General features: G+C 41.3%; 1 protein-coding gene across 1 annotated transcript; it reads right to left on the reverse strand.

Moving 5' to 3' along the window:
* Positions 1–10,201: 10,201 nt before the first annotated feature.
* On the reverse strand, positions 10,202–11,224 carry LOC104231248 (glutathione transferase GST 23-like). Its single transcript, XM_009784243.2, has 2 exons — positions 10,859–11,224; positions 10,202–10,617 (listed from the first exon to the last, which is right to left on the reverse strand). Exons 1-2 carry the CDS (start codon positions 11,171–11,173, stop codon positions 10,264–10,266), a joined length of 669 nt encoding a protein of 222 aa, XP_009782545.1. The 5' UTR covers positions 11,174–11,224; the 3' UTR covers positions 10,202–10,263.
* Between the last annotated feature and the right edge of the window lie 16,274 nt (positions 11,225–27,498).

A 27,498-nucleotide genomic window follows, 5' to 3' on the forward strand; every position in this document is an offset into this window, starting at 1 on the left:
CCAACTGGAATGTATGCCATCAGCCACCACATTGGCCTTCTCCGGATGGTAAATGATAGTAATATCATAGTCCTTTAGCAGCTCCAACCATCTCCGTTGCCTTAAATTGAGATCCTTCTATTTGAACAAGTGTTGGAGGCTACGATGATCAGTAAACACCTTATAAGACACACCATACAAATAATGCCTCCAAATCTTCAACGCGTGAACAATGGCAGCCAACTCCAAATCATGAACAAGGTAGTTCTTCTCATGGGGCTTCAACTGACGAGAAGCATAAGTAATAACTCTACCCTCCTGCATCAACACACACCCAATACCAACTTTCGAAGCATCATAATACACGGTATATGAACCTGAAACTGATGGAAACACTAACACTGGAGCTGTGGTCAAGGCGGTCTTGAGCTTCTGAAAGATCTCCTCGCACTCATCCGACCACCTGAATGAATCACCCTTCTGAGTCAACTTGGTCAAGGGCGATGCGATAGATGAGAATCCCTGAACAAACCGGCGATAATAGCTCGCCAAACCAAGAAAGCTGCGAATCTCTGTAGCTGAGGACGGTATGGGCTAACTCTAAACCGCCTCTATCTTCTTCGGATCAACCTGAATACCCTCGCTGGACTCCACATTCCCCAATAAAGCCACTGAACTGAGCTAAAACTCACACTTGGAGAACTTTGCATAAAGCTTCTCCTCCCTTAATCTCTGCAACACAATTCCCAAATGCTCCGCATGCTCCTCCTGACTATGTGAATACACTAGAATATCATCAATGAAAACTATGACAAATGAGTCGAGATACGGCCGAGACACGCTATTCATCAAGTGCATAAATGATGCTGGGGCATTGGTCAGCCCAAACGACATCACCAAGAACTCATAATGACCATATCGGGTCCTGAAAGCCGTCTTAAGAATATCCGAGTCCCTGATCTTCAGCTGGTGATAACCTGAACGGAGATCAATCTTGGAGAACAGTCTCGCTCCCTGAAGCTGGTCAAACAAATCATCAATGCGAGGCAGAGGATACTTGTTCTTAATTGTAACCTTGTTCAACTGCCTATAATCAATGCACATCCTCACAGTGCCATCCTTCTTCTTCACAAATAGAACAGGCGCACCCCAAGGCGACACACTAAGACGAATGAACTCCTTATCAAGGAGTTCCTGAAGCTGCTCCTTTAACTCCTTCAACTCCGCGGGTGCCATACGATACGGTGGAATAGAGATGGGCTGAGTTCCCGACACCAGATCAATACCAAAATCAATATCCTTGTCCGATGGCATACCCGACAGGTCTACAGGAAACACATCGGGAAAATCCTTTACAAATGGAACAGAATCAATACTGGGAGTCTCTACATCGACATCCCTTACAAAGGCTAAATATGAAAGACAACCCTTCCCAACCATACGCTGGGCCTTCATAAATGAAATCACCGTACTGGGGACAAAATCAGTAGAACCTTGCCACTCAATCCGTGGCACCCCGCATAGCCAACATCACTGTCTTAGCATGATAGTCCAATATAGCACGACATTGAGATAGCTAATCCATGCCCAACATGACATCGAAATCCACCATACATAACAACAAAAGATCCACTCGGGCTTCCAGACCATAATAGTCACCACACATGACCGGTACACATGGTCTATAACAACAGTATCACCCACCGGAGTAGATACACGAACAGGTGAAACAAGAGACTCATAGGGCGTATCTAAATAACGACCAAAGTATGATGACACATAAGAAAAGGTGGAACCGAGATCAAATAATACAAAGGCATCTCTACGGCAGACAGACAATACCTGTAATTACAGCATTTGAAGCAACATCATCTGGTCTACCTGGGAGGGCATAGAAAAGAGCCTAGCCACCACCTGATCGACCTCCCCCTCTAGGACGACCCCTAGTTGTCTAACCCCTACCCCTAGCTGCCTGAGCGGGTGGTGAAGTAACTGGAGCTGAAGTCGAGGGCTGACCCCTATTTGAAATTATGGAAACTAAGACACCATGTAAACGAACAATCTCCTGGATATAGATCTCTGCAAACCGCTCTGAAGAATAGATAGTACACACAGGAATAAAGTGTGTGGACTTGGTCAGCTGATCCACAATCACCCAAATAGCATCGAACTTCTTCAATGTCCGTGAGAGCGCAACTATAAAGTCCATGGTGATCCGCTCCCACTTCCACTTTGGAATATCCATCTGCTAAAGCAAGCCACCCTGTCTCTGATGCTCATATTTCACCTGCTGACAATTGAGAAACCGAGCCCCAAATCCCACAATGTCTTTCTTCATTCTCCTCTACCAATAATGCTATTTTAGATCCTGATACATCTTTGCGGCACCCGGATGAATGGAATACCGCGAGCTGTGGGCCTCCTTTAGAATCAACTCCCGAAGCCCATCCATATTGGTCACACATATCCGACCCTGCATCCTCAACACCCTATCATCACCAATAGTTACATCTCTGACATCATCGTGCTAAACTCTGTCCTTAAGGACAAGCAAATGAAGATCATCATATTGGCTCTCTCTGATGCGATCAAATAAGGAAAACCGAGAAATCACACAAGCCAATACCTGACAGGGCTCTAAAATATCTAACCTTACGAACCGATTGGCCAAGGCCTGAACATCAACTGCAAGAGGTCTCTCCCCAACTGGAATGTACGCCAAACTTCCCATACTCGTCGCCTTCCTAATCAAGGCATCAGCCACCATATTGGCCTTCCCCGTATGGTACAAGATAGTAATAGCATAGTCCTTTAGCAGCTCCAACCATCTCCTCTGCCTCAAATAGAGATCTTTCTGTTTGAACAAGTGTTGGAGGCTACAATGATCAGTAAACACCTCATAAGACACACCATACAAATAATGCCTCTAAATCTTCAACGCCTGAACAATGACAACCAACTCCAAATCATGAACAAGGTAGTTCTTCTCATGGGGCTTCAACTGACGAGAAGCATAAGTAATAACTCTACCCTCCTGCATCAACACACACCCAATACCAACTTTCGAAGCATCACAATACACGGTATATGAACCTGAAGCTGATGGAAACACTAACACTGGAGCTGTGGTCAAGGCGGTCTTGAGCTTCTGAAAGATCTCCTCGCACTCATCCGACCACCTGAATGAATCACCCTTCTGAGTCAACTTGGTCAAGGGCGATGCGATAGATGAGAATCCCTGAACAAACCGGCGATAATAGCTCGCCAAACCAAGAAAGCTGCGAATCTCTGTAGCTGAGGACGGTATGGGATAACTCTGAACCGCCTCTATCTTCTTCGGATCAACCTGAATACCCTCGCTGGACTCCACATTCCCCAATAAAGCCACTGAACTGAGCTAAAACTCACACTTGGAGAACTTTGCATAAAGCTTCTCCTCCCTTAATCTCTGCAACACAATTCCCAAATGCTCCGCATGCTCCTCCTGACTATGTGAATACACTAGAATATCATCAATGAAAACTATGACAAATGAGTCGAGATACGGCCGAGACACGCTATTCATCAAGTGCATAAATGATGCTGGGGCATTGGTCAGCCCAAACGACATCACCAAGAACTCATAATGACCATATCGGGTCCTGAAAGCCGTCTTAAGAATATCCGAGTCCCTGATCTTCAGCTGGTGATAACCTGAACGGAGATCAATCTTGGAGAACAGTCTCGCTCCCTGAAGCTGGTCAAACAAATCATCAATGCGAGGCAGAGGATACTTGTTCTTAATTGTAACCTTGTTCAACTGCCTATAATCAATGCACATCCTCACAGTGCCATCCTTCTTCTTCACAAATAGAACAGGCGCACCCCAAGGCGACACACTAAGACGAATGAACTCCTTATCAAGGAGTTCCTGAAGCTGCTCCTTTAACTCCTTCAACTCCGCGGGTGCCATACGATACGGTGGAATAGAGATGGGCTGAGTTCCCGACACCAGATCAATACCAAAATCAATATCCTTGTCCGATGGCATACCCGACAGGTCTACAGGAAACACATCGGGAAAATCCCTCACAATTGGAACAAAATCAATACTGGGAGTCTCTACACCGACATCCCTCACAAAGGCTAAATACGAAAGACAACCCTTCCCAACCATACGTTGGGCCTTCATAAACGAAATCACCCTACTAGGGACAAAATCAGTAGAACCTCGCCACTCAATCCGTGGCACACCAGGCATAGCCAATGTCACTGTCTTAACATGATTGTCCAATATAGCAGGACACGGAGATAGCCAATCCATGCCCAATATGACATCGAAATCCACCATACATAATAACAAAAGATCCACTCGGGTCTCTAGACCTCCAATAGTCACCACACATGACCGGTACATACAGTCTACAATAACAGTATCGCCCACCGGAGTAGATACACGAACAAGTGAAACAAGAGACTTACGGGGAGTATCCAAATAACGACCAAAGTATGATGACACACAAGAAAAGGTGGAACCAGGATCAAATAACACAGAGGCATCTCTGCGGCAGACTGAGACAATACCTGTAATCACTACATCTGAAGCAACATCATCTAGTCTACCTGGGAGGGCATAGAAATGAGCCTGACCACCACCTGATTGACCTCCCCCTCTGGGGCGACCCCTAGCTGTCTGACCCCTACCCCTAGCTGCCTGAGCGGGTGGTGAAGTAACTGGAGCTGAAGTCGAGGGCTGACCCCTATCTAAAATAATGGAAACTGGGACACCATGCAAACGAACAATCTCCCAGATATAGATTTGCCAACCGCTCTGAAGAATAGGTAGTACACACAGGAATAAAGTATGTAGACTTGGTCAGCCGATCCACAATCACCCAAATAGCATCGAACTTCTTCAATGTCCGTGAGAGCCCAACTACAAAGTCCATGATAATCTGTGGGAACCAACCAGACCGCATGGCGAGCTAACTCAGAGAATCGCATCTCATACTGTGTCACAGTCATATCTCCTTGACGCAACTGCTCGAACTACCTGCGCAGCTCCTCTTTGCGAGACTGTGGCACATACTTCTCCAAAAAGAGAACAAAAAACTGCTGCTAGGTAAGGGGCGCTACACCAACAGGCCTACGCCTCTCATAAGCCTCCCACCAAGTAAAGGCAGCTCCAGAAAACTGAAAGGTAGTAAATGCTACACCACTGGTCTCTAGAATACCCGTTGTATGAAGAATCCTCTGACACTTGTCCAAGAAACCCTGGGCATCCTTGCCCTCAGTACCACTGAAAGTCGGAGGCTGAAGTCTACCAAACCTCTCCAATCGACACTGCTCGTCGTCAGGCATAACTGGTACCACATACTCCTGAGCTGGTGCAACCGGCTAGGCTGGAGGTGCCCCCGGTATCTGAAGTCCCTGCACAACCTGCTCAGGTGTGCGAGCAACGGGATTCTGAGTACCTCCCCCGGCCTGAAAAGTAGATGCAGCCGTAGTAACTGAGGCCGCCTGAGCCAAGCTAGTGCACACTGATAGAATCTGAGCTAGAGCCTCCTGAAGGCCTGGAATCACAATAGGCACAGCTGGTGCTGCTGGAGCGTCCACAACTCAGACCTGATCATGAACTAGGGTAGCTGGTGGATCTGCATGTGCTGCCCTAGCTACTGTGCGGGCTACACCCCTGCCCCTACCACGGCCTTGACCGCATCCTTAGCGTCTAGTGGCTCCAGCCGGCGGTACTGGTGGTCGTCCATCCTGACCGGTAGCACGTGTCCTCACCATCTATGAGAGAATGGAATAACAGAAGTTTAGTACTCGGACCAACATATTCGCACGACAAGAATTTCAAGAATATGAGGTTTTTCCTAAAGGTTCTACAGCCTCCCGAGGATAAGTATAGGCGTCTCCGTACCGATCCGCGAGACTCTACTAAACCGGCTCATGACTCGCGAGACCTATGTAACCTAGGCTCTGATACCAACTTGTCACGACCCCAAATCCCCGGTCGTGATGGCGCCTATCACAATACTAGGCAAGCCAACCCAATCAAATATCCTCAATAAATTCCTGTAATGAAAACATTTTTCCAACATTAATTAAGTCTCAATTTTTCATAAGAAATATTTAAACCGCTGAAATGTGCGAAAAACAGTAAAACATTAAACCAACATAGCCCAACAATCTGGTGTCACGAGTCTAGAGCCTCTAAATACACAAATCCAACTGTCTAATACATAACAAGTCTAAAATGCAGAAAGAAACAAGATAGGAAGGAGGAAAGCAGGGCTGCAAACGCCATGCAGCTACCTTGCAATCTCTGGCAAGCTCCGACAATATTGGGGATCCTCACTCTGCCACTCGGGCACCTGGATCTGCACACAAGGTGCAGGAAGTAACGTGAGTACACCATCTCAGTAAGTAACTAAAGTAAATAAGGACTAAAAGCAGTGACGAGCAGTCAAAAATCATATAAAAGAATAAACAACAGTATGTCAAGTCAAACTCAACGGTTTTAAAACCAGTTTCTTCATAAAGCTTCAATTTTAATTGAAATACTTTGAAATCATTTACTTAGCAGTTTTCAACAGAGGCTCATTATAAAAGGAGAGTGAAATCAGCAAAAATATCATAAATGGGCCCCTCGAGCAAGATATCACTCATAAATATAGCCTCTCAGGCAAGCCTCTCAGTCACTCATGACTCAGCTCTCGTCACTCAGTACTCACACTCAGCACTCAGGCTCAATAACATCTCATAATAGTAATAATCATAATAACCGCTGCGGCGTGCAGCCCGATCCATAGTTTATAGTCAACTACGCTCACTGGGGTGTACAGACTCCGGAGGGGCTTCTATAGCCAAAGCGTCATATCGCTGCGTCGCGCAGCCCAATCCAATATATCTATGCAACTTGCAGCCCGTTCCATATAGGTATTACTGCGGCGTGCAACCCGATCTATAATACATACATATAATACTGTTGCGGTGTGCAGCCCGATCCATAATATATATATATAATCCTCACCATTAGGTCCTCAACCTCTCTCACTCTTTAACCTCACTGCCACTCACGCATAACAGTGGAAATCAGGGAGCTCAGCCCAAACAGGTTTCACATTTTAAGAGATAGAGTCATAAAAATTAGGTTTAAATAGTAAACAGGTAAAACATAACTGAGGATATGCTTTCAAACAAATAGAGTGAGGTAAACAGTAAAAAATGCCCCTAAGGGTCTCAACAGGTCGGCACAAGGCCCCAAACATGACATACAACACCTAATATAGTATCAGTCTCTAAAATAAGTGATATCATAAGATTTAACAATCAAATATGCGGCTTAATAGCCACTATGGGACAGACCAAGTCACAATCCCTACCGATGCACGCCCACACGCTCGTCACCTAGCATGTGTGTCACCTCATTTATCAAGAACGATACGAAATACCGGAGTTTATACCCTCAGTTCCAGATTTACAATGGTTACTTACCTCAAACCGGATGAATTACTACTCCGTGATGGCTTTGCCCCTCGCCTCGGCCTCAACTCACGCCGAATCTACCCAAAATCAGAATCATAACATTAGAATATGCTAAGGGATCGAAGCCCAATGGAAAATAATTAAATTATACCAAAAATCCCGAAATTGGTCCAACCCGACCCCCGGGTTCACGTCTCGAAGTTCGATAAAAATCACATCAACGGAATCCTTATCCTCTCATGAGTTCATACATACCAAGAATACCAAAATCCGACCATAAATGACCCCTCAAATCCCTAGATTAAAGTCTCAAGTTTCCAAGTCCTAACTCCCCAATTTAGGCTTCAAATTCCCCAAATTTCATTTTTAATTAGGTAGATTTCACAATAGGATCGAGTATTAAGTCCAAAATTCTTACCTCCAATAAGTTTTCTTTGATTCCCTCTTCAATCTCTCTCAAAAAGCTCCAAAACCGAGTAAAGAATGGTGGACTTAGGCCACAACTCGCGAAAATAGCATTTTAAACATTCTGCCCAGCGATCAGAAATCCTTCTTCGCGAACGCGGTCAAAGTATCGCGTTCGTGAAGAACAAAAATACCATTGACCAAAATTCTCTTACGCGAACGCGATGCCTCAGCATCTCAAAACATCGCGAACACGTCAGCCATATCGCGAACGCGATGCTTCCTGATTCCGACCATTCGCGAACACAGGACATCCCTTGCGAATGCGAAGTCCAAATCTCCAGCCTCTCATCCTAACCCTTCGTAAACACGAGGGCCCACTCATGAACGCGAAGGCCAAAAGTCTGCAACAGCTGAAGCCAAAAATCTGGAACTTCTGAACTATGCATTTTGTCCGTTTAACCACCCGAAACTCACCCGAGGCCCTCGGGACCTCAACCAAACATGCCAACATATCCCATAACATCATTCAAACTTGTTCTAACCTTCGGAACACTCAAACAACATCAAAACACTAAATTTGCATCGGATTCAAGCCTAGGAATTCCAAAATCTTCCAAATTCCGCTTTCGATCAAAAAGTCTATCAAACCACGTCCGAATGACCTGAAATTTTGCACGCACATCCCAAATGACACAACAGACCTACTGCAACTCCCGAAATTCTATTCCGACCCCTATATCAAATCTCACCTATCAACCGGAAAACGCCAAAATTCCAATTTCGTCAATTCAAGCCTTAATCTACTCTGAACCTCCAAAATACATTCCGATCACGCTCTTAAGTCCCAAATCACCTCCCAAAGCTATCCGAATCATCGGAACTTACATCCGAGCCCTTTAACACTTAAGTCAACATCTGGTTGACTTTTCCAACTCAAACCTACTCAAAAGAGACTAAGTGTTTCAAACCATACCAAACCTCTCCGAACCCGAACCAATCAACCCAATAACATATAATACAACTGAACAAAGCAGTAAGAAATAAAAATGGGGAAATCGGAGCGACAATTTATGAAACGACCGGCCGAGTCGTTACACTTTTCTAAAGAAGAAAGCAAAGAAAAAAAAAATACACAATGACATGGAAGATTATAATTCTGAGCATAAATAGATTTAATACGCATTAGAAAGACAATATGAATTAGAACTCTATTTTTGGTTAAAGAATTATAGTACTACCAAAAAGAGTAAGAGGAAAACTCAAATTCAAAGTCCTATAGAAGGTAAAGTTCTATATAGAATATGTCTTTTGAATACGAATTGGATTTAGTCCCTCGCTATCTATCTTACATAAATTTCACAATTATAATTCAACTTAAAATTCATTATAAGCTACCGTCCAAATATTAGTATATAATTCTTATATAAGGTAAATTTTAATTGGTTTTAATGTTTTAGATATTGAGATTTTCTAGCTAATTCAGATAAGAAATTATTTAATAAATAAAATTGTAACTGACTTCAAAGCCTAAATATTAGGAAGATAATCAAATTACTATTTTGTTTAATGTGAAATTTACTTTTGAAGGATAAAAAAGGCGAACGACATTTCGCTAAGGGACTTTGTACTTTTAATATAGTATAGATATAAATGTAGATATAAATATAGATAGATATAGATAGAATGGTAATTTCTTAACCAAATGTCCTAGGATGGCTGTATTACACTATGCTATATCGTGGATTCGTGGTAAGTTAAATTTTTATTGTCATAGAGGAAAAATGAATTCATATTTTAAATATAGTAAACTTATTTATATGCATTGTGTGAATACAGGAAAATGGAAAATTCCTGGTCGCTTATAAGAGAAGAGCTATTTATGAAATTCTTGTGATTAAACAAGAATGACTTATTACTACGTTAGTTGCCGAAAAAAATCAAGATATATATAACACTGAAAAGTGTACTAATTAGAAATGACCTTTATAACATTACAAATAAATAAATACTAGAATTAGCTATAAATTTTGTCACTAATTATTTTTTCGCTAAATTGCTCGTACCAAATAATTTTTTATATTTATAATCAGTCACTAATCCATCGTTAAATATGATTAGCGACGAATTTTTCTGTTTAGCTACATAATTTATCCGTCGCTACTTCCTGTAATGACTGGTATAGTTAACATGTTACAACATATACAAATTATTGTCAAGTCATCGGACTTGATTTGCTATAAGTAGTTACCGGGTATAACAGATTAACTCAACCTGATGGTTTAAAAAAATTGTATACAGTCTGTAAATAATTTAAACTCGTAAAAAAAAATACTGAAACAATTACTAGAAGAAAAAATTCACACACACATATATTTATTTATTTTAAATTTATTTTGTTCAACAAACTCAAGATGCTAGCAACATGTCTCTTGTAAGTTTAAAAGGCAAAAATAATTTTTCTTGATTAGGGAGACTCTCTTTAATCACAAGTACTTCTTTGAACTTTTTCATCCATTTTTGCAAATTAGGGAATGAGTTTTCTTCAAGCAGCTTAACACCTCCGACTTCTTCTATGATTTTGAGCCAATGAGAAATCCATCCAAAGATTATGTCAACTATTCCAACTTTTTCTCCACTGAAAAATAGTTTCTGATTTCTAAAACCATGTTCTTCAATGGTTTTCAACATTTCTAAACTGTCTTTCACTGCCCTTTCTTGTTCTTCCCCTGTGGCTCTAAATATAATCCAAAGAGATACACTCTGCAAAACATTTTCAAATATATTATAAAGGACAGAAATAACTTCTTTATCAGAAAGGAAATGGAGAGAATTACGTGCAATAACATTTTAAAATAATTTAATCTTGTATATAATTTCTGCACAGTTATCTTATAAATCGTAATCGACATTTAAATAACTAAAAAGGTTAAAAAAAAATTATCAACAAATGTTAAACTCATTAAAAAAAAAAGGAAATCTATATGTCGATAAATAATCTAACCTTTTCTTCAAAATACTTGACCCAAAATCGAGCCACAGCTCTTTCATAAGGATCACTTGGGAACAAAGGATACTGATTCGGCCATTTTTCTTCAAGATATTCAAGGATAACCATAGATTCACATATTGGTTTTCCAACATGAACAAGAACTGGGATTTTTTTGTGAAGAGGATTATATTTCAAAAGCAAATCACTTTTATTTGCCAAATCTTCTTCTATATATTCATATGATAATCCCTTTAATTTAAGAGCCCATATTATTCTTAATGAATAAGGACTAGGCCATGCTCCATAGAGCTTCAAATCTTGATCCATTTTTTGGTTTTGAGTTTTCTTTCTCCTCTTTTCACTTCTCTTAATGTCATTTAAAAAAAAAAATATTGAGAGTTTATGCTTGGTCGACAAGCAAAGGGTTTTGAATTTTCATTAATAAAGATTAGAATATAGCACCTTTGGTTAGACTAATTAATTAATTAACTACTTAGGATTAGTTCAAATTATAATGTATTACTTATCTTTATGAATTTTTATCAACTTAGTCAAAGATGCATATGACATATGACTTGGTAGGCGTTTGGACAAAAAAGATTGTAATTTTTGAAAAAAAAGAAGTTTTTGGAATTAAGTTGAAAATTGGTATTTAAAATTTGAAATTATCTTTGGATATGCATTTCAGTCGAAAAAATATTGCAGTTTTGTGAGTGGTCACAAACATGTCCTAACCCATCTATGCTTTATTCAAAGTTTCCTTCTTATTATATACTTTATATTTTTACTTCTGACTTTCTTTTCTCAAATTCTTTTTCCTTTTCTTTTCTTTTGGGTCGGTAGGTAGCTGGCTGTGTTGATTACTTATATTTCCTTAGTCCAGGGATTAAACTTTGACTAGTTACTTTTATTGCAAAAGCTGGCCTACTTCTAATGGGATTATACAATTAATTAATGGTGCATATACATACATTAGGGAGGAAATTATAAGAACAGAGAATATGATTAAAATCAAGGAGGTCATATTGTAAGGGGCAATCGTGAGAAAACAAAATTATGGTACAAATTGAAAAATGATGTACACATAAAGGATGCAAAATGTAGAGGTGTACATAGGTCGGGTTGGTTCGGATTTTACAATTACCAAACCAAACCAATTGTGTCGGGTTATTAAATCTAAAGACCAAACCAATTGTGTCGGGTTATTAAATCTAAAGACCAAACCAAACCAATAAAACTCGGGTTTTTCAATCTCGGTTTTTCTCGGATTTTTTGGGGTTTTCGAGGTTTTTTTCCCGGTAAAATCTTCGTAGAACAAAACATATAATGTATGCTCAAAATATTTCTTTAATCCTAGTAAGATACAACTATATAAAGTATTTTCCAAGAAAATAATACAAAATATAAGATGTGTCGTGGCATTATCCTAAAATATTCAACAATAAAGACATACAACAATAAAAACAATAAAATTATGTAATATAAATATTGCTAATTAAAAAGCCATAATAAAAATAAACATAATCTAAAAGTACTAAGTCATGCTAAAATAAATAGACTAAGAAGGGAGTATTAATTACATGACTAAACGCTAGCTAAAGAAAAATAAAAATAGGTTATGCATTTTTATCTAAATTATTGCAAAACAAAAAATAAATATTCAATAAATTCTCGTTCGTACTATTGAATAGAAGCGTGATTAAATGATTCTAAACAGCGGAAAATATCGATAAAGGTGCGGAATATCCAACCCGACACAGCCCTAATTGGGGTGTCACAAGTCACGAGCATCTATAGACCATGATACAAGTCTGCTAAGTCCAATATCTAGTACAAATGTTTGAAGGAAATAGAAATGACAAGATAGTAGAGACACGGGGTTGCGGACACCAACAACTACCTCGTAGTCTCCGAATACCGCCTGGAACTGGAGGAATCAACACTCAGGAGCGGAACCAGCGACGCCTGAATCTGCACACATGGTGCAGGGAGTAATATAAGTACTCCGACCCAGTGAGTAATAAATATAAATAATGACTAAAAGTAAGAAAAATGCATATACACAATGTATTCTATAATGAAGCAGTTAAATAAGAAATTGGTAAGCAGTAAACCAATGAAAAGTAGAATAAAATACTTCTACAACAAATAAACAGGTAATTGACAAACAATTAAGATAAAGTAAACACATAGAAGTTCGCCCCTCGGGCTCAATATCACATCACAATGGGTACCCGTGCTCATTGGGGGTGTGCAAACTCCGGGAGGGCCCCCTTACGGCCCAAGCGCAATATCTAGCCATCTCGTGGCATCAAATCTAGGCCCTCGGCCTCATATCAATCAAGCCACATCGTGACGTATATATGTATCTCAGGCCCTCGGCCTCATATCAGTATCAATGTTCCTCACAATATAGGCCCTCAGCCATACTCAGTCCAAAAATCATCACAAGCCCCTCGGCAATAGGAAAACAGTATTTTCAGCCCAAACATCATTTAAAATATCATTTAAGTCTTGAAAACTAAGAAAGAATGGCTGAATAGTAAAACAATGGGAAAATATCATGACTGAGTTCAAGTAACAAGTCAAAACAGTGAGAAAAATATCAATAAATAGCTCCGAAGGGTTCAAATAGTTGGCACTAGGCCCAAATACGGCGTTCAGCCCAAATAATGATAACAACACATAGTCTACAATCAAATACGCGGTAAAATCATCAATCGGGACAGACCAAGTCACAATCCCCAATAGTGCATGACCCCAGGGTCGTCATCGGGCGTGTGTCTCACCTCAATATAGCACTACAATGTGCAATCCGGGGTTTCAAACCCTCAGAGCATCATTGACAATCATTACTCACCTCGAGCTGGCTAAATCTCTAGCTCGTGACGCCTTTGCCTCTCGAATCAGCCTCCACGCGTGTCGAATCTATCCAAAATCAGAACGAATACGTCACAATATGCTAAGGGAACAAAGCCCAAGCGAAAACAATCGAAAAATACCCAAAATCCCGAAATTTGCAAAACCCGAGCCCTGGGCCCATTTCTCGAAATTCAGAAATTTTTACATCATTAGATTCCTCGTTTTCCCACGAGTTCATTCATATCAAGAATACAAAATCGGAGTTCAAATGACTCCTCAAATCCTCAATTTAACCCTTCTTAAACTCAAGCCCTAAACCTCCATTTTTAGTCATTTAATTCCTTAAATTTCAATCTCAATCCATGAAATATTACCATAGAAGTGTGTTTTAGGTCCAAAATCCTTACCTTAACGAAGTCTCTTGATTTCTCTCTTCAGGATCTCCCAAAAAGCTCTAAGGTCGAAGGCAAAAATGGTGAAATAACCCAAAATCGCGAAATGAAATAACTTATATGTTCTGCCCAGGCCTTTTCGCATCTGCGACTCAACAACCGCTTCTGTGGTACTGCATTTGCGGTCACACGTTCGCTTCTGCGGAACTCACTTAACCAGCCCAAAACCACTCCTGTGATCTCCCTTCCGCATCTGCGTTTCCGCACATGCGGTCCAACACTGCGCTTCTGCGATTCCTAACTCCCTCAGCCTTTCCCGCTTCTGCGACTTCCTCAACGCACCTGCGACGCCGCACTTGCGGTCCCCAAACTGCAGGTGCGAAAACACCAGAAGCAGCAAATCTTCAGCAGCTGCAACAACCTTCCAACTCTTCCGTTAACCACCCGAAATTATCCCGAGGCCCCCGGGACCTCAACCAAAGGCACCAACACATCTTAAAACCTTATTCAAATTACATCAAATTACCCAAAACACATCGGATTCAAGCCTAAGTTTCTAAAATCTTTCGAAATACACTTTGGATCAAAAACCCAACCAAACCACGTCTAAATGACCTTAAAGTTTGCACACACATCCCAAATGACATAACGAAGCTACTGAAACTCTCGGAATTCCATTCCTACCCTTATATAAAAATCTCGCCTATCAAACGGAAATCGCCAAAATATCAACTTTTCCAATTCAAGCCTAATTCTACTCTGAACCTCCAAAACCCATTCCGATCACACTCCTAAGCCATAAATCACCTCCCGAAGCTAACCGAACCATCGAAACTCACATCCGAGCCCTCTAACACATAAGTCAGCATGCGGTTGACTTTTCCAACTTAAACTTTCTTAAAAGAGACTAAGTGTCTCATTTCTTGCCAAATCCTCTCCAAACACAAACTAATCAACCCGGTCACATAAAATACGGATAACGAAGTATAAAGAAATAGAAATGGGGGAAACAGAGCGGTAACTCATGAGATGATTGGTCGGATCGTCACATCCTCCCTAACTTAAACAAACGTTCGTCCTTGAGCGAGTCAAGAAACATACCTGAAGCCTCAAACAGGTAAGGATATCTACTCTGTATCTCCCGCTCCGTCTCCCATGTAGCCTCTTCCATGAGCCGACCTCTCCACTGCACTTTCACTGAAGCTATATCCTTTGACCTCAACTTCTGAACCCGACGACCCAAAATAGCTACTGGCTCCACATCATACGTCAAATCATCATCCAACTTAACCGTGCTGAAATCCAGAACATGAGACGGATCCCCAATATACTTTCGGAGCATAGAAATATGAACTACCAGATGCACACTCGACAAGTTAGGTGGCAAAGCAAGCTCATAAGCCACCTCCCCAATCCTCCGAAGCACCTCAAAAGGCCCAATGAACCGAGGACTCAATTCCCCTTTCTTCCCAAATCTCATAACACCCTTTATGGGTGAAACCTTTAACAGAACCTTCTCGCCAACCATGTAGGACACATCTCGAACCTTCTGATCAGAATAACTCTTTTGCCTTGACTGCGATGTACAAAGTCTCTCCTAAATCACTTTCACCTTCTCCAAAGCATCCTACACCAAATCAGTCCCCAATAGCCTAGCCTCACCGGGCTCGAACCAACCACCTGGAGATCTACACCGCCTCCCTTACAAAGCCTCATATGGAGCCATCTGAATACTCGACTGGTAGCTGTTGTTATAAGCAAACTCTGCAAGCAGCAGAAACTCATCCCATGATCCTCCAAAGTCAATGACACAAGCACGCAACATGTCCTCCAATATCTGAATAGTACGCTCGGACTGTCCGTCCGTCTGAGGATGAAAAGCTATGCTCAGCTCTACCTGAGTGCCCAACTCTCTCTGCATGGCTCTTCAAAAGGTGTGAAGTAAACTGAGTACCTCTATCTGATATGATGGAAATCGGAACACCATGCAAACGAACAATCTCCTAGATATAAATCCCTGCCAACCGCTCTGAAGAATAGGTAGTACACACAGGAATGAAGTGCGCGGACTTGGTCAGCCGATCCACAATAACCCAAATAGCATTGAACTTCTTCAAAGTCCGTGGAAGTCCAATAACAAAGTCCATAGTGATCCTCTCCCATTTCCACTCGGGAATATCCATCTGCTGAAGCAAGACACCCGGTCTCTGATGCTCACATTTCACCTGCTGACAATTGAGACACCGAGCTACAAATCCCACAATGTCTTTCTTCATTCTTCTCCACCAATAGTGCTGCCTCAAATCCTGATACATCTTCGCGGCACCCGGATGAATAGAATACTGCGAGCTATGGGCCTTCTCCAGAATGAACTCCCGAAGCCCATCTACTTTGGGAACGTAAATCCGACCCTGCATCTTCAATATCCCATCATCACCAATGGTCACATCTATAGCATCATCATGCTGAACTCTGTCCTTAAGGACAAGCAAATGCGGATCATCATACTGGCGCTCTCTGATGCGATCGTATAAGGAAGACCGAGAAACCACACATGCCAACACCCGACTGGGCTCCGAAATATCTAATCTCACAAACCGATTGGCCAAGGCTTGAACATCAATGGCAAGAGGCCTCTCCCCAAATGGGGTATATGCCAAACTCTCCAGACTCACTGCCTTTTGGCTCAAAGCGTCGACTACCACATTGGCCTTTCCTGGATGGTATAATATAGTGATATCATAATCCTTAAGCAACTCCAACCATCTCCGATGCCTCAAATTAAGATCCTTTTGCTTGAATAAATGCTGAAGACTGCGATGATCAGTAAACACTTCACAAGATACGCCATACAAGTAATGCCTCTAAATCTTCAATGCGTGAATTATGGCAGCCAACTCCAAATCATGCACGAGGTAGTTCTTCTCATGGGTCTTGAACTAACGAGAAGCATAAGCAATAACTTTACCCTCAAACATCAACACACAACCAATCCCAACTCTCGAAGCATCACAATATACGGTATATGAACCTGAAGCTGATGGCAAAACCAATACTAGAGCTGTGGTCAAAGTTGTCTTGAGCTTCTGAAAGCTTTCCTCATAGTCGTTCGACCATACAAATGGAGCACCCTTCTGAGTCAACTTGGTCAAGGGCGATGCGATAGATGAGAATCCCTAAACAAACCAGCGATAATAACTCGGCAAACCAAGAAAGCTGCAAATCTCTGTGGATGAGGACGGTCTGGTCCAACTCTGAACCGCCTCTATCTTCTTCGGATCAACCTGAATACCCTCGCTGGACACCACGTGCCCCAAGAAAGCCACTAAACTGAGCCAAAACTCACACTTGGAGAACTTTGCATACAACTTATCCTCCCCCAATCTCTGCAACACAACTCTCAAATGCTCCGCGTGCTCCTCCTGATTACGCGAATATACCAGAATATCATCAATGAAGACTATGACAAATGAATCGAGATAAGGCCAGAACACGTTGTTCGTCAAATACATGAACGCTGCTGGGGCATTGGTCAGCCCAAAAGACATCACCAAAACCTCATAATGAACATATCGGGTCCTGAAAGCCGTCTTAAGAATATCCGAGTCCCTAATCTTCAACTGGTGATAACCTGAATGGAGATCAATCCTGGAGAACACCCTTACTCCCTGAAGCTGGTCAAATAAATCATCAATGCGAGGCAAAGGATACTTGTTCTTAATTGTCATTTTGTTCAATTGCCTATAATCAATGCACATCCTCATTGTGCCATCCTTCTTTTTCACAAACAGAACCGGCGCACCCCAAGGTGACACACTAGGCCAAATGAACCCTTTATCGAGGAGTTCCTAAAGCTGCTCCTTCAATTCCTTCAACTTCGCTGGTGCCATACTATACAGCAGTATAGAAATGGGCTGAGTTCCCGGCACCAATTCAATACCAAAATTAATATCCCTGTCTGGTGGCATGCCCGACAAGTTTGTAGGAAACACATCAGAAAAGTCCCTCACAACTGGGACTGAATCAATACTAGGAGTCTCAGCTCCGACATCCCTCACAAATGCTAGATACGAAAGACAACCCTTCCCAACCATACGCTGGGCCTTTAAGAAAGAGATCACTCTACTAGGAACATAATCAGTCACACCACGCTACTCGATCTGCGGCACACCTGGCATAGCCAAAGTGACTGTCTTAGCATGACAGTCCAGAATAGCACGACACAGAGATAACTAGTCCATGCCAAAAATGACATCAAGATCCACCATGCTCAATAGCAACAGATCCACTCGGGTCTCTAGACCCCCAATAGTCACCACACATGACCGGTACACACGGTCTATAATAATAGTATCGCCCACCGAGGTAGATACATGAACAGGTAAAGCAAAAAACTCCTAGGGCGTACCCAAATAATGAGAAAAATACAATGACACATAAGAAAAGGTGGAACCGGGATCAAATAATACAGAGGCAACTCTATGGCAGACTGAAACAATACCTGTGATGACAACATCTGAAACAATAGCATCTGGCCTGCCTGGGATACCATAAAAATGAGCCTGGCCACCGCCTGATCGACCTCCCCCTTTAAGGCGACCCCTGGCTGCCTGGCCTCCACCCCTAGCTGGGTGGGTGGGTGATGAAGTAACTGGAGAAGAAATCGAGGGCTGACCTCTCTACTGAGACGAACTAGCAACCCGATGAGGATACTGCCTCCACATGTGGCCCATCTCGCCATACTCATAACAACTTCTAGGTGCTGTAGAAAGGAACTGAAGGGAACCCCTCACACCGGAGTGACTAGCAGATGCACTCGGTATAGAAGAACCCTGAGCTGATGGGGCACGAGATGAACTCTGATCTGGAAGGGCGCTGAGTGATGACTGGCCCTATTGAGATCCATGATAACCACGACCTGAAGATGCCCCGCGATACTCTGGGCGGGCTGAGTGAGCAGTCCTGAAAGAACGGCCCTACCATGCTGAAACTGGCCCCTCGAAGGAGCACCACTATAGCTGCCAGACCTTCGAGGCCTCTTGGCCTCCCTCTTCTCTTGCTCCTGACGGCGGTCCGACTGAATCTCACAAGCAATATCAACCACCTCCTCAAAGGTGGCACCTGTCACCCTCTCTCTAGTCATCAAAATACAGAGCTGGTAAGTAAGGCCATCGACAAACCTCCTGATCCTCTCTCGATCCATCGGAACCAATCAGATGGCATGACGATCGAACTCAGAAAACCTCCTCTCATACTGGGACATGGTCATCTCCCCCTGAGGAAGCCACTCAAACTACCTACGCAGCTCCTCTCTGCGAGACTACGGCACATACTTCTCCAGGAAGAGAATAAAGAACTGCTGCCAAGTAAGGGGTGCTGCACCAACAAGCCTACACCTCTCAAAATCCTCCCACCAAGTGAAGGCAGCCCCAGAACACTGAAATGTAGTAAAGGCCACACCTCTAGACTCAAGAATCCCTGCTGTATGAAGCATCCTCTGGCACTTATCCAAGAAACTCTGGGAATCCTCGCCCTCTGCACAGCTGAATGTCGGAGGCTGGAGTCTACCAAACCTCTCAATTCGACGCTGCTCATTGTTTGGCATAACTGGTACTACAAACTCTTGAGCTGGTGCAACTGGCTGGGCTGGAGGTGCTCCCGACGTCTGAAGTCCCTGCACAACCTACTCAGGTATGCGAGCAACGGGGGTCTAATTGCCTCCCCCGACCTATGAAGTAGTCGCTGCTGTAGTGGCTGAAACTGCCTGAGCCAGGCCAGTGCAAACTGATAAGATCTGTGCCAAGGCCTTCTGAAGACCCAGAATCATGATGGGCACAACTGATGTCTGAGCTGGTGCTGCTAGAGCATCCATAGCTGGAGCCTGATCCTGAGCTAGGGCATCTGGTGGATCTACAGGTGCTGCCCTCACTGCTTTGCCTCTGCCACGACCACGATCGTGTCCTCGCCCTCTAGTGGTCTCAGTTGGTGGCACTGGTGGTCGTCCACCCCACCCGGTAGCGCGTGTCCTCACCATCTGTGAGAGAATGGAATAACAGAAGTTTAGTACTCGGATCAACAAGTTCGCACGACAAGAATTTCAAGAATATGAAGTTTTTTCTAAAGGTTCTGCAACCTCTCGAGGATAAATACAGACGTCTCTGTACCAATCCGTGAGACTCTACTAAACCTGCTCATGACTCGTGAGACCTATGTAACCTAGACTCTAATACCAACTTGTCATGACCCAAATCCCGAACCCGGTCGTGATGGCGCCTCTCATGAAGACAAGGTCAACCAATTGAACCAAATTCTCATTTTAAGCAGTTAATCAACATGAAAACAATATAAGCGTGATTGAATGATTCTAAACAACAGAAAATATCAATAAAGGTGTGGAATATCCAACCTCACACAGCCCTAACCATGGTGTCACAAGTCACGAGCATCTATAGACCATGATACAAGTCTGCTAAGTCCAATATCTAGTACAAATGTTTGAAGGAAATAGAAATGACAAGATAGTAGAGACACGGGGCTGCGGACGCAAATAGCTACCTCGTAGTCTCCGAATACCGCCTGGAATTGGAGGAATCAGCACTCAGGAGCGGAACCAACGACGCCTGAATCTGCACACATGGTGTAGGGAGTAATGTAAGTACTTTGACCGAGTGAGTAATAAATATAAATAATGACTGAAAGTAAGAAAAATGCGTATACACAAGGTGTTCTATAATGAAGCAGTTAAATAAGAAATTGGTAAGTAGTAAACTAATGAAAAGTAGAATAAAATACTTCTACAACAAATAAACAGGTAATTGACAGACAGTTAAGATAAAGTAAACACATAGAAGTTCGCCCCTCGGGCTCAATCTAACATCACAATGGGTACCCGCGCTCACTGGGGGTGTGCAGACTCTTGGAGGGGCCCTTTACAGCCCAAGCGCAATATCAAGCCATCTCGTGGCATCAAATCTAGGCCCTCGGCATCATATCAATCAAGCCACCTCATGGCGTATATATGTATCTCAGGCCGCTGGCCTCATATCAGTATCAATGTTCCTCACAATATAGGCCCTCGGCCTTACTCAGTCCAAAAATCATCACAAGCCCCCCGGCAATAGTAAAATAGTGTTTTTAGCCCAAACATCATTTAAAATATCATTTAAGTCTTGAAAACTGAGAAAGAATGGCTGAATTGCAAAACAGTGGGAAAATATCGTGACTAAGTTCAAGTAACAAGTCAAAACAATGAGAAAAATATCAATAAATAGCCCCGAAGGGTTCAAATAGTTGTCACTAGGCCCAAATACGTCATTCAACCCAAATACTGATAACAACACATTGTTTACAATCAGATACGTGGTAAAATCATCAATCGGGATGAACCAAGTCACAATCCCCAATAGTGCACAACCCCACGCTCGTCATCAGGCGTGTGTCTCACCTCAATATAGCACTACAATATGCAATCCGGGGTTTCAAACCCTCAAAGCATCATTTACAATCATTACTCACCTCGAACCGGCTAAATCTCTAGCTCGCGACGCTTTTGCCTCTCAAATCGGCCTCCACACACGTCAAATCTACCCAAAATCAGAACGAATACGTCACAATATGCTAAGGGAACAAAGCCCAAGCGAAAACAATCGAAAAATACCAAAAATCCAAAAATTAGCAAAATCCGAGCCTTGGGCCCACTCCTCGAAATTCAGAAACTTTCACATCATTAGATTTCTCGTCTCCCCACGAGTTCATTTATATCAAGAATACAAAAATCGGAGTTCAAATGACCTCAATTTAACCCTTCTTAAACTCAAGCCTAAACCTCCATTTTTAGTCCTTTAATTCCTTAAATTTCAATCTCAATCCATAAAATATTACCATAGAAGTGTGTTTTAGGTCCAAAATCCTTACCTTAACGAAGTCTCTTGATTTCTCTCTTTAGGATCTCCCAAAGAGCTCTAAGGTCGAAGGCAAAAATGGAAATAACCCAAATTGTGAAATGAAATAACTTATATGTTTTGCCCAGGCCTTTTCGCATCTGCGACTCAACAACCGCTTCTGTGGTACCGCATTTGCGGTCACACGTCCGCTTCTGCGGAACTCACTTAACCAGCCCAAAACCGCTCCTGCGATCTCCCTTGCGCATCTGCATTTCCGCAGATACGGTCCAACACTCCGCTTCTGCGATTCCTGACTCCCTCAGCCTTTCCCGCTTCTGCGACTTCCTCAACACACCTGCGACGCCGCACCTACGGTCCCCAAACTGCAAGTGCGAAAACACTAGAAGCAGCAAATCTTCAGCAACTGCAACAACCTTCCAACTCTTCAGTTAACCACCCGAAATTATTCCGAGGCCCCAGGGACCTTAACCAAAGGCACCAACACATCTTAAAACCTTATTCAAACTTGCTCCAATCATCAAAACCACTCAAACAACATCAAATTACCCAAAACACATCGGATTCAAGCCTAAGTTTCTAAAATCTTCCGAAATACACTTTTGATCAAAAACCCAACCAAACCACGTCCGAATGACCTGAAATTTTGCACACACATCCCAAATGATATAACGAAGCTATTGAAACTCTCGGAATTCCATTCCGATCCCTATATAAAAATCTCGCCTATCAACCAAAATCGCCAAAATATCAACTTTGCCAATTCAAGCCTAATTCTACTCCGAACCTCCAAAACCCATTCCGATCACACTCCTAAGCCATAAATCACCTCCCGCCGCTAACCGACCATCAGAACTCACATCCGACCCCTCTAACACATAAGTAAATATCCGGTTGACTTTTCCAACTTAAACCTTCTTAAAAGAGACTAAGTGTCTCATTTCTTGCCAAATCCTCTCCGAACTCAAACTAATCAACCCGGTCACATAAAACATGGATAACGAAGCATAAAGAAATAGAAATAGGGGAAACAGAGTGGTAACTCATGAGACAACTGGTCGGGTCGTCACAAATTGTGACCCCAAAAGTGGATACAGATGCAAATGCCCCTTATTTACCTTAAATATTAAAGTTTAACTTAATTACTAGTGATATACAATTTACCAATCGTATACAATATAATATTTATCAATGTTTTACCCCACAAAAATAGGATAAGCCTTCATAATTACATTAATGGGAAATTAGTATGCAACCTACTGTATAGTTCAGATATCCAAAACCCTTAGAAACACACAAGAATTGAATAACCAGAGAATATTTTCAAGGAGGCTCGAGCAGAGTCGGCTACTGCCTCATTTCATTTGCATAATTATTCACAGTTCCATCGAACCGAGTTGTGCATCAGTTCTGATGAGAAATCATTTCATTGCGCATGTCCACAACAATTTCAACCAGTTTAAAAGCTCAATTAGAAGCTATTAATAATGCTTTGAAGTTTTGAATTTGAAAATCAAATTTTGCGAATTTTTCATTTGTTTGGATTGGACATTGTTACAAATGATTGAGAATATTCTTTAGAGTTTATACCTCAATTTTAAGAGAAATTTGGTGAAGATCCGAGGTGATTTTGGTTAGAATTTCACATTGAAACTCGAAGAAAAAGACATATAAATTGTATATATTTTGTATTTCGTATGTACAAATGACATACAAAACATATATAACTGATTTAATTATGTACAAGTTGTTGGTAATACTGTGTTCAAAATCAGAAAAGCAGACAAGTAAAAAAAATGTTAGTTCAATAAACATAACTTAAAATAATTTCTGAACCCACAATTTGCTTGTGTGTCCTTAAGGAATTTAATCCCCTCATTGTTGTTGAAGGTTATGGATTACTTCCTCCCAGGATAGAACGGAAAAACTATTCTGTAATACTGGCAATTGAAATTACAGAACTTCAGCGAACTCAACAAACAGAGTAAATCACACATGACACTTTGTTTATTTGAAAAACAATGCAACAATATCGAAAAAAGGAGAAATTTTCAGATTTTTCTATATCTAAAAAATGAGGCCAAACCTCTAAATTTATAGACAAAGGAAGGGTGATATGGAGAGGTGCAATCCAAAAGGTGCCTATTCTATTTCTCATTCACACCCTTTAAAGAAAAAAATGCAACAATTCCCCACATGAATGGGAAATGGACATATGCGGAAAACATGCATGAAAATACTGTGTGATTCACAAGTAAAGATTAATTGCATCTAGATAAGTAGGTTTCCCTTTGAACTTTACGTAATGAACTTATGTCGGATATACTCGGTCAATCGGTAGAATTGATATCTTTGAACCGCCGAGATTTGGTGTATACCTAGACAATCATAAGTCACACAATCAACCCTTAGTTCTCATTGTTGTATTCGTTTCAGCCATGAACACCACCTGGTTCATAAGTGCGTAGAGAACTGGCCTTACAGAATTCTCCTTGAAGCGGCTTACACTTCACACTTACAAAGATAATTCCTAAATGTGTTATCCCGTAGATACACTATTTGATATACCCCATATCAAACTTATAAACCATTAAAAAGTCTTAACACTTTATCCTCTGTACTAAACATTGTCTCATCACGAGAATTGACCAAAAAGAAATTTTATTTGACAATGTTGAACCGTTATTAATGACTTTCTTTGAGCTCCTTGAACCTAGATCTTGGGATCTCCAGTCTTCTAGGTAGAGTTACCGCCACAATGACTTGTCCCCGGTCATAGTATTATTCCCTTCGATGATATCTCAACTACCTCTCTAGTTAGGTCTTTTGTAAGTGGATCTGACACATTATCGCTTGACTTCACATAGTCAATTATGATAATTCCCCTAGAGCATAGTCACCTAACAGTTTTATCCTTTCATCGTATATGACGAAATTTTCCGTTATACATAATGCTCCTAGCCCTTCCTATTGCTTCTTGACTATCGCAACATATGCATATATGTACCACACAATTTGGGCAAAAATGAAATATCTTCAAGTAAATTTTAGGAGCTATTCAACTTCTTCAACGGTCTTGTCTAAGTTTATAAAATCAGCCTCCATTATAGAGCGACAATATCCGTTTATTGGATAATTTCCAAGACACCACTCCTCCACCGTCTGTGAATATATATCCACTTGTGGATTTAAAAACAGTCGAACCGGTGATCTAATTTGCATCACTGTATTTCTTCATTACTGCGGGATACTTATTGTAGAGCAAAGCATAATTTTGAGTATATTTCAAATATCTCAACGCTCATTTCATTGTCTTGACAGTTCAATGTGAACTTTCTTATGTCGTAGACTAATACGTCTCGACTTTCTATTGCATATCAGATTATTGACAACATTTAATGTAGCAATAATATATTATAATAATAGCTAGAATGATTGGCATCAGTTGTGGCCACAACCTTTTAATATCTAACACATTTCGCAATCACTCCGCTATTTTCAAGCATTTGTATGCTATTTATTCATTCGTCTATATGATATGCAAATTATAGCACCTTCATTCATGAAACAACTCCAACATGCAATGGATTTTGGTCATGTTCATCCGTTGGTTCACCTCAGTATAGACCAACGTATTAATATATTTGTTCATGAACGTTCATGTTTATATAAAACATATAAACACACTTTTCATGAGAAGTCACAGCCTTTGAGGTGACACCCTTTCATAAAAGAGCTAAACATTATAAATGTTCAATAAAGAACAAATTATTTCTGAAAAGGCATGTAAACAACTTTCACATTTGTAGTTTCATCTGTAGTCATTTTCGCGCCTCCTTTTTTCGCTTTTTGACGGGGAAGTCCGAGTTTCGACATTCATTGGGGAAATGACTCGTTTCCTTTTGGGAATTGGGTATTTGAAGAGTCGCCACCTAACGGATTATGGTGCGTTAGGGCACCTAGAGTTATTAACTCATAAACTAGTTTGCATTACCAAAGATTAGGGTAAGGGATCAAAATAACCTTGAGGGGAAGATGTTAGGCACCCCTCGCGGTCCACAACGGTAGGTCCCGGCCGAACTTAAAATATGTGAATTAGTCATTTTAACAAATAAACAGTTTTAACACATACTCGCAAGTAAAGGCATGTTTTGATATTCTAAACACATGTATGATTCAAGTAATGAAACAAGGGAGAAAGGTTTGAACAAGTTGCACATATATAAAGAAAAGTAAATTCATTTAAACAACGAGAATTGGGAAAGGGGGGTCCTAGGTTGGTTAGCGTACATGATCATACCCACACAATGCTCGGTAATCACTCCTCAGTGAGGGGATACACGTGACATTAGTGCGTAGTCATCATATCTTTACTACCCAATTCCCTCCCCTTGGTCATAGCCTAAAGCATTCTAGCAACCTTTAAAGATACCTTATGCGTGCACTACCCGTCCCTTCCTTATGGCCCTGGAGGTAGTTAGGACATCTAATTTAGGTAGTTCTAGACCATCCTAAGGTACTTAAAGGAGAAAATCTATGCATCAACCAAAACAATTAGGACTGCATTTAAAGAGGGAACAATTAAAGGCTCACATTTTACATCCACGAATAGAACAAGTAAGTGCACGTCTCAAACAACAGTTTCAGGTACTTAAGAGAAAACCTTAGAGCATGATATCTAGGTGAACAGAGAATATGCAGTAGTGAATTTGGACCAAAGTGTCAAAGACTTATTCAGCTTGCCTACTGATTTTAGACCTGTTGATTATGAGCAGTCACAGATAACAAAACATAGTTTTGCAGTTGCAGGATTTTTAATCGCCGTATAGTCTTGCTTAGGCGTATAATAATGATGTCCTATGAGCATGGTATCTATTATTGATTAGGAATGCAGTAAAACAGTAAGCGATTTTAAACGGGGAATTTGAATCCTATAGGCATGCTTTCTAATGATATTGATTAACTTGAAAAGAGTAGGTTATTTAATTAAACCGATTCAGAACTTATCAGTATGAGTTTAGAGTTAAACTGATTTTAGGTCTAACTAAACTGGTTTTAGATCCTATAAGCATGATTTCTAGTTGAACATAGGTGAAGCAAGCAGAATTTATTTGACCAAAGCGAAATCCCTATAGACATGATTTCTATTAAAATTGATTTTTAATCCTATAGGCATGGTTTTTAAGGCGACGAATTTGAATACCTGCTGTAATAAAAACTGAACTTCAACTACCTTATACCCTATAGGCATGATATCTAATAATATGAAATGGAGCAGGTAGAATTCATTGAAACCAAAGTAGATCTGTCACGACCCTAAACCGGACCCGATCGTGATGGCACCTCTCGTGAAGACAAGGCCAACTGACATAATTTACAAATTCATTTTTAACAATTTAATAAGTCAATTTAAGTCATTTATAAAAATAAACCCTCAACAAGTATAAATTTAACGAAATAGAACAAGTGTGGAAATAGATATAGCCCAACATCGGGG

Source organism: Nicotiana sylvestris, chromosome 1, assembly GCF_000393655.2.
Source record: "Nicotiana sylvestris chromosome 1, ASM39365v2, whole genome shotgun sequence".
Taxonomy (NCBI): Eukaryota; Viridiplantae; Streptophyta; class Magnoliopsida; order Solanales; family Solanaceae; genus Nicotiana; species Nicotiana sylvestris.

What these genes read in the sequence shown, in the direction of transcription:
- LOC104231248 (XM_009784243.2), bottom strand. Translation starts at nt 11,173, where the DNA reads ATGGATCAAGATTTGAAGCTCTATGGAGCATGGCCTAGTCCTTATTCA. An exon ending in TCAAGTATTTTGAAGAAAAG is followed by an intron (nt 10,618 to 10,858) that starts GTTAGATTATTT and finishes AATGTTTTGCAG; the next exon opens with AGTGTATCTCTTTGGATTAT.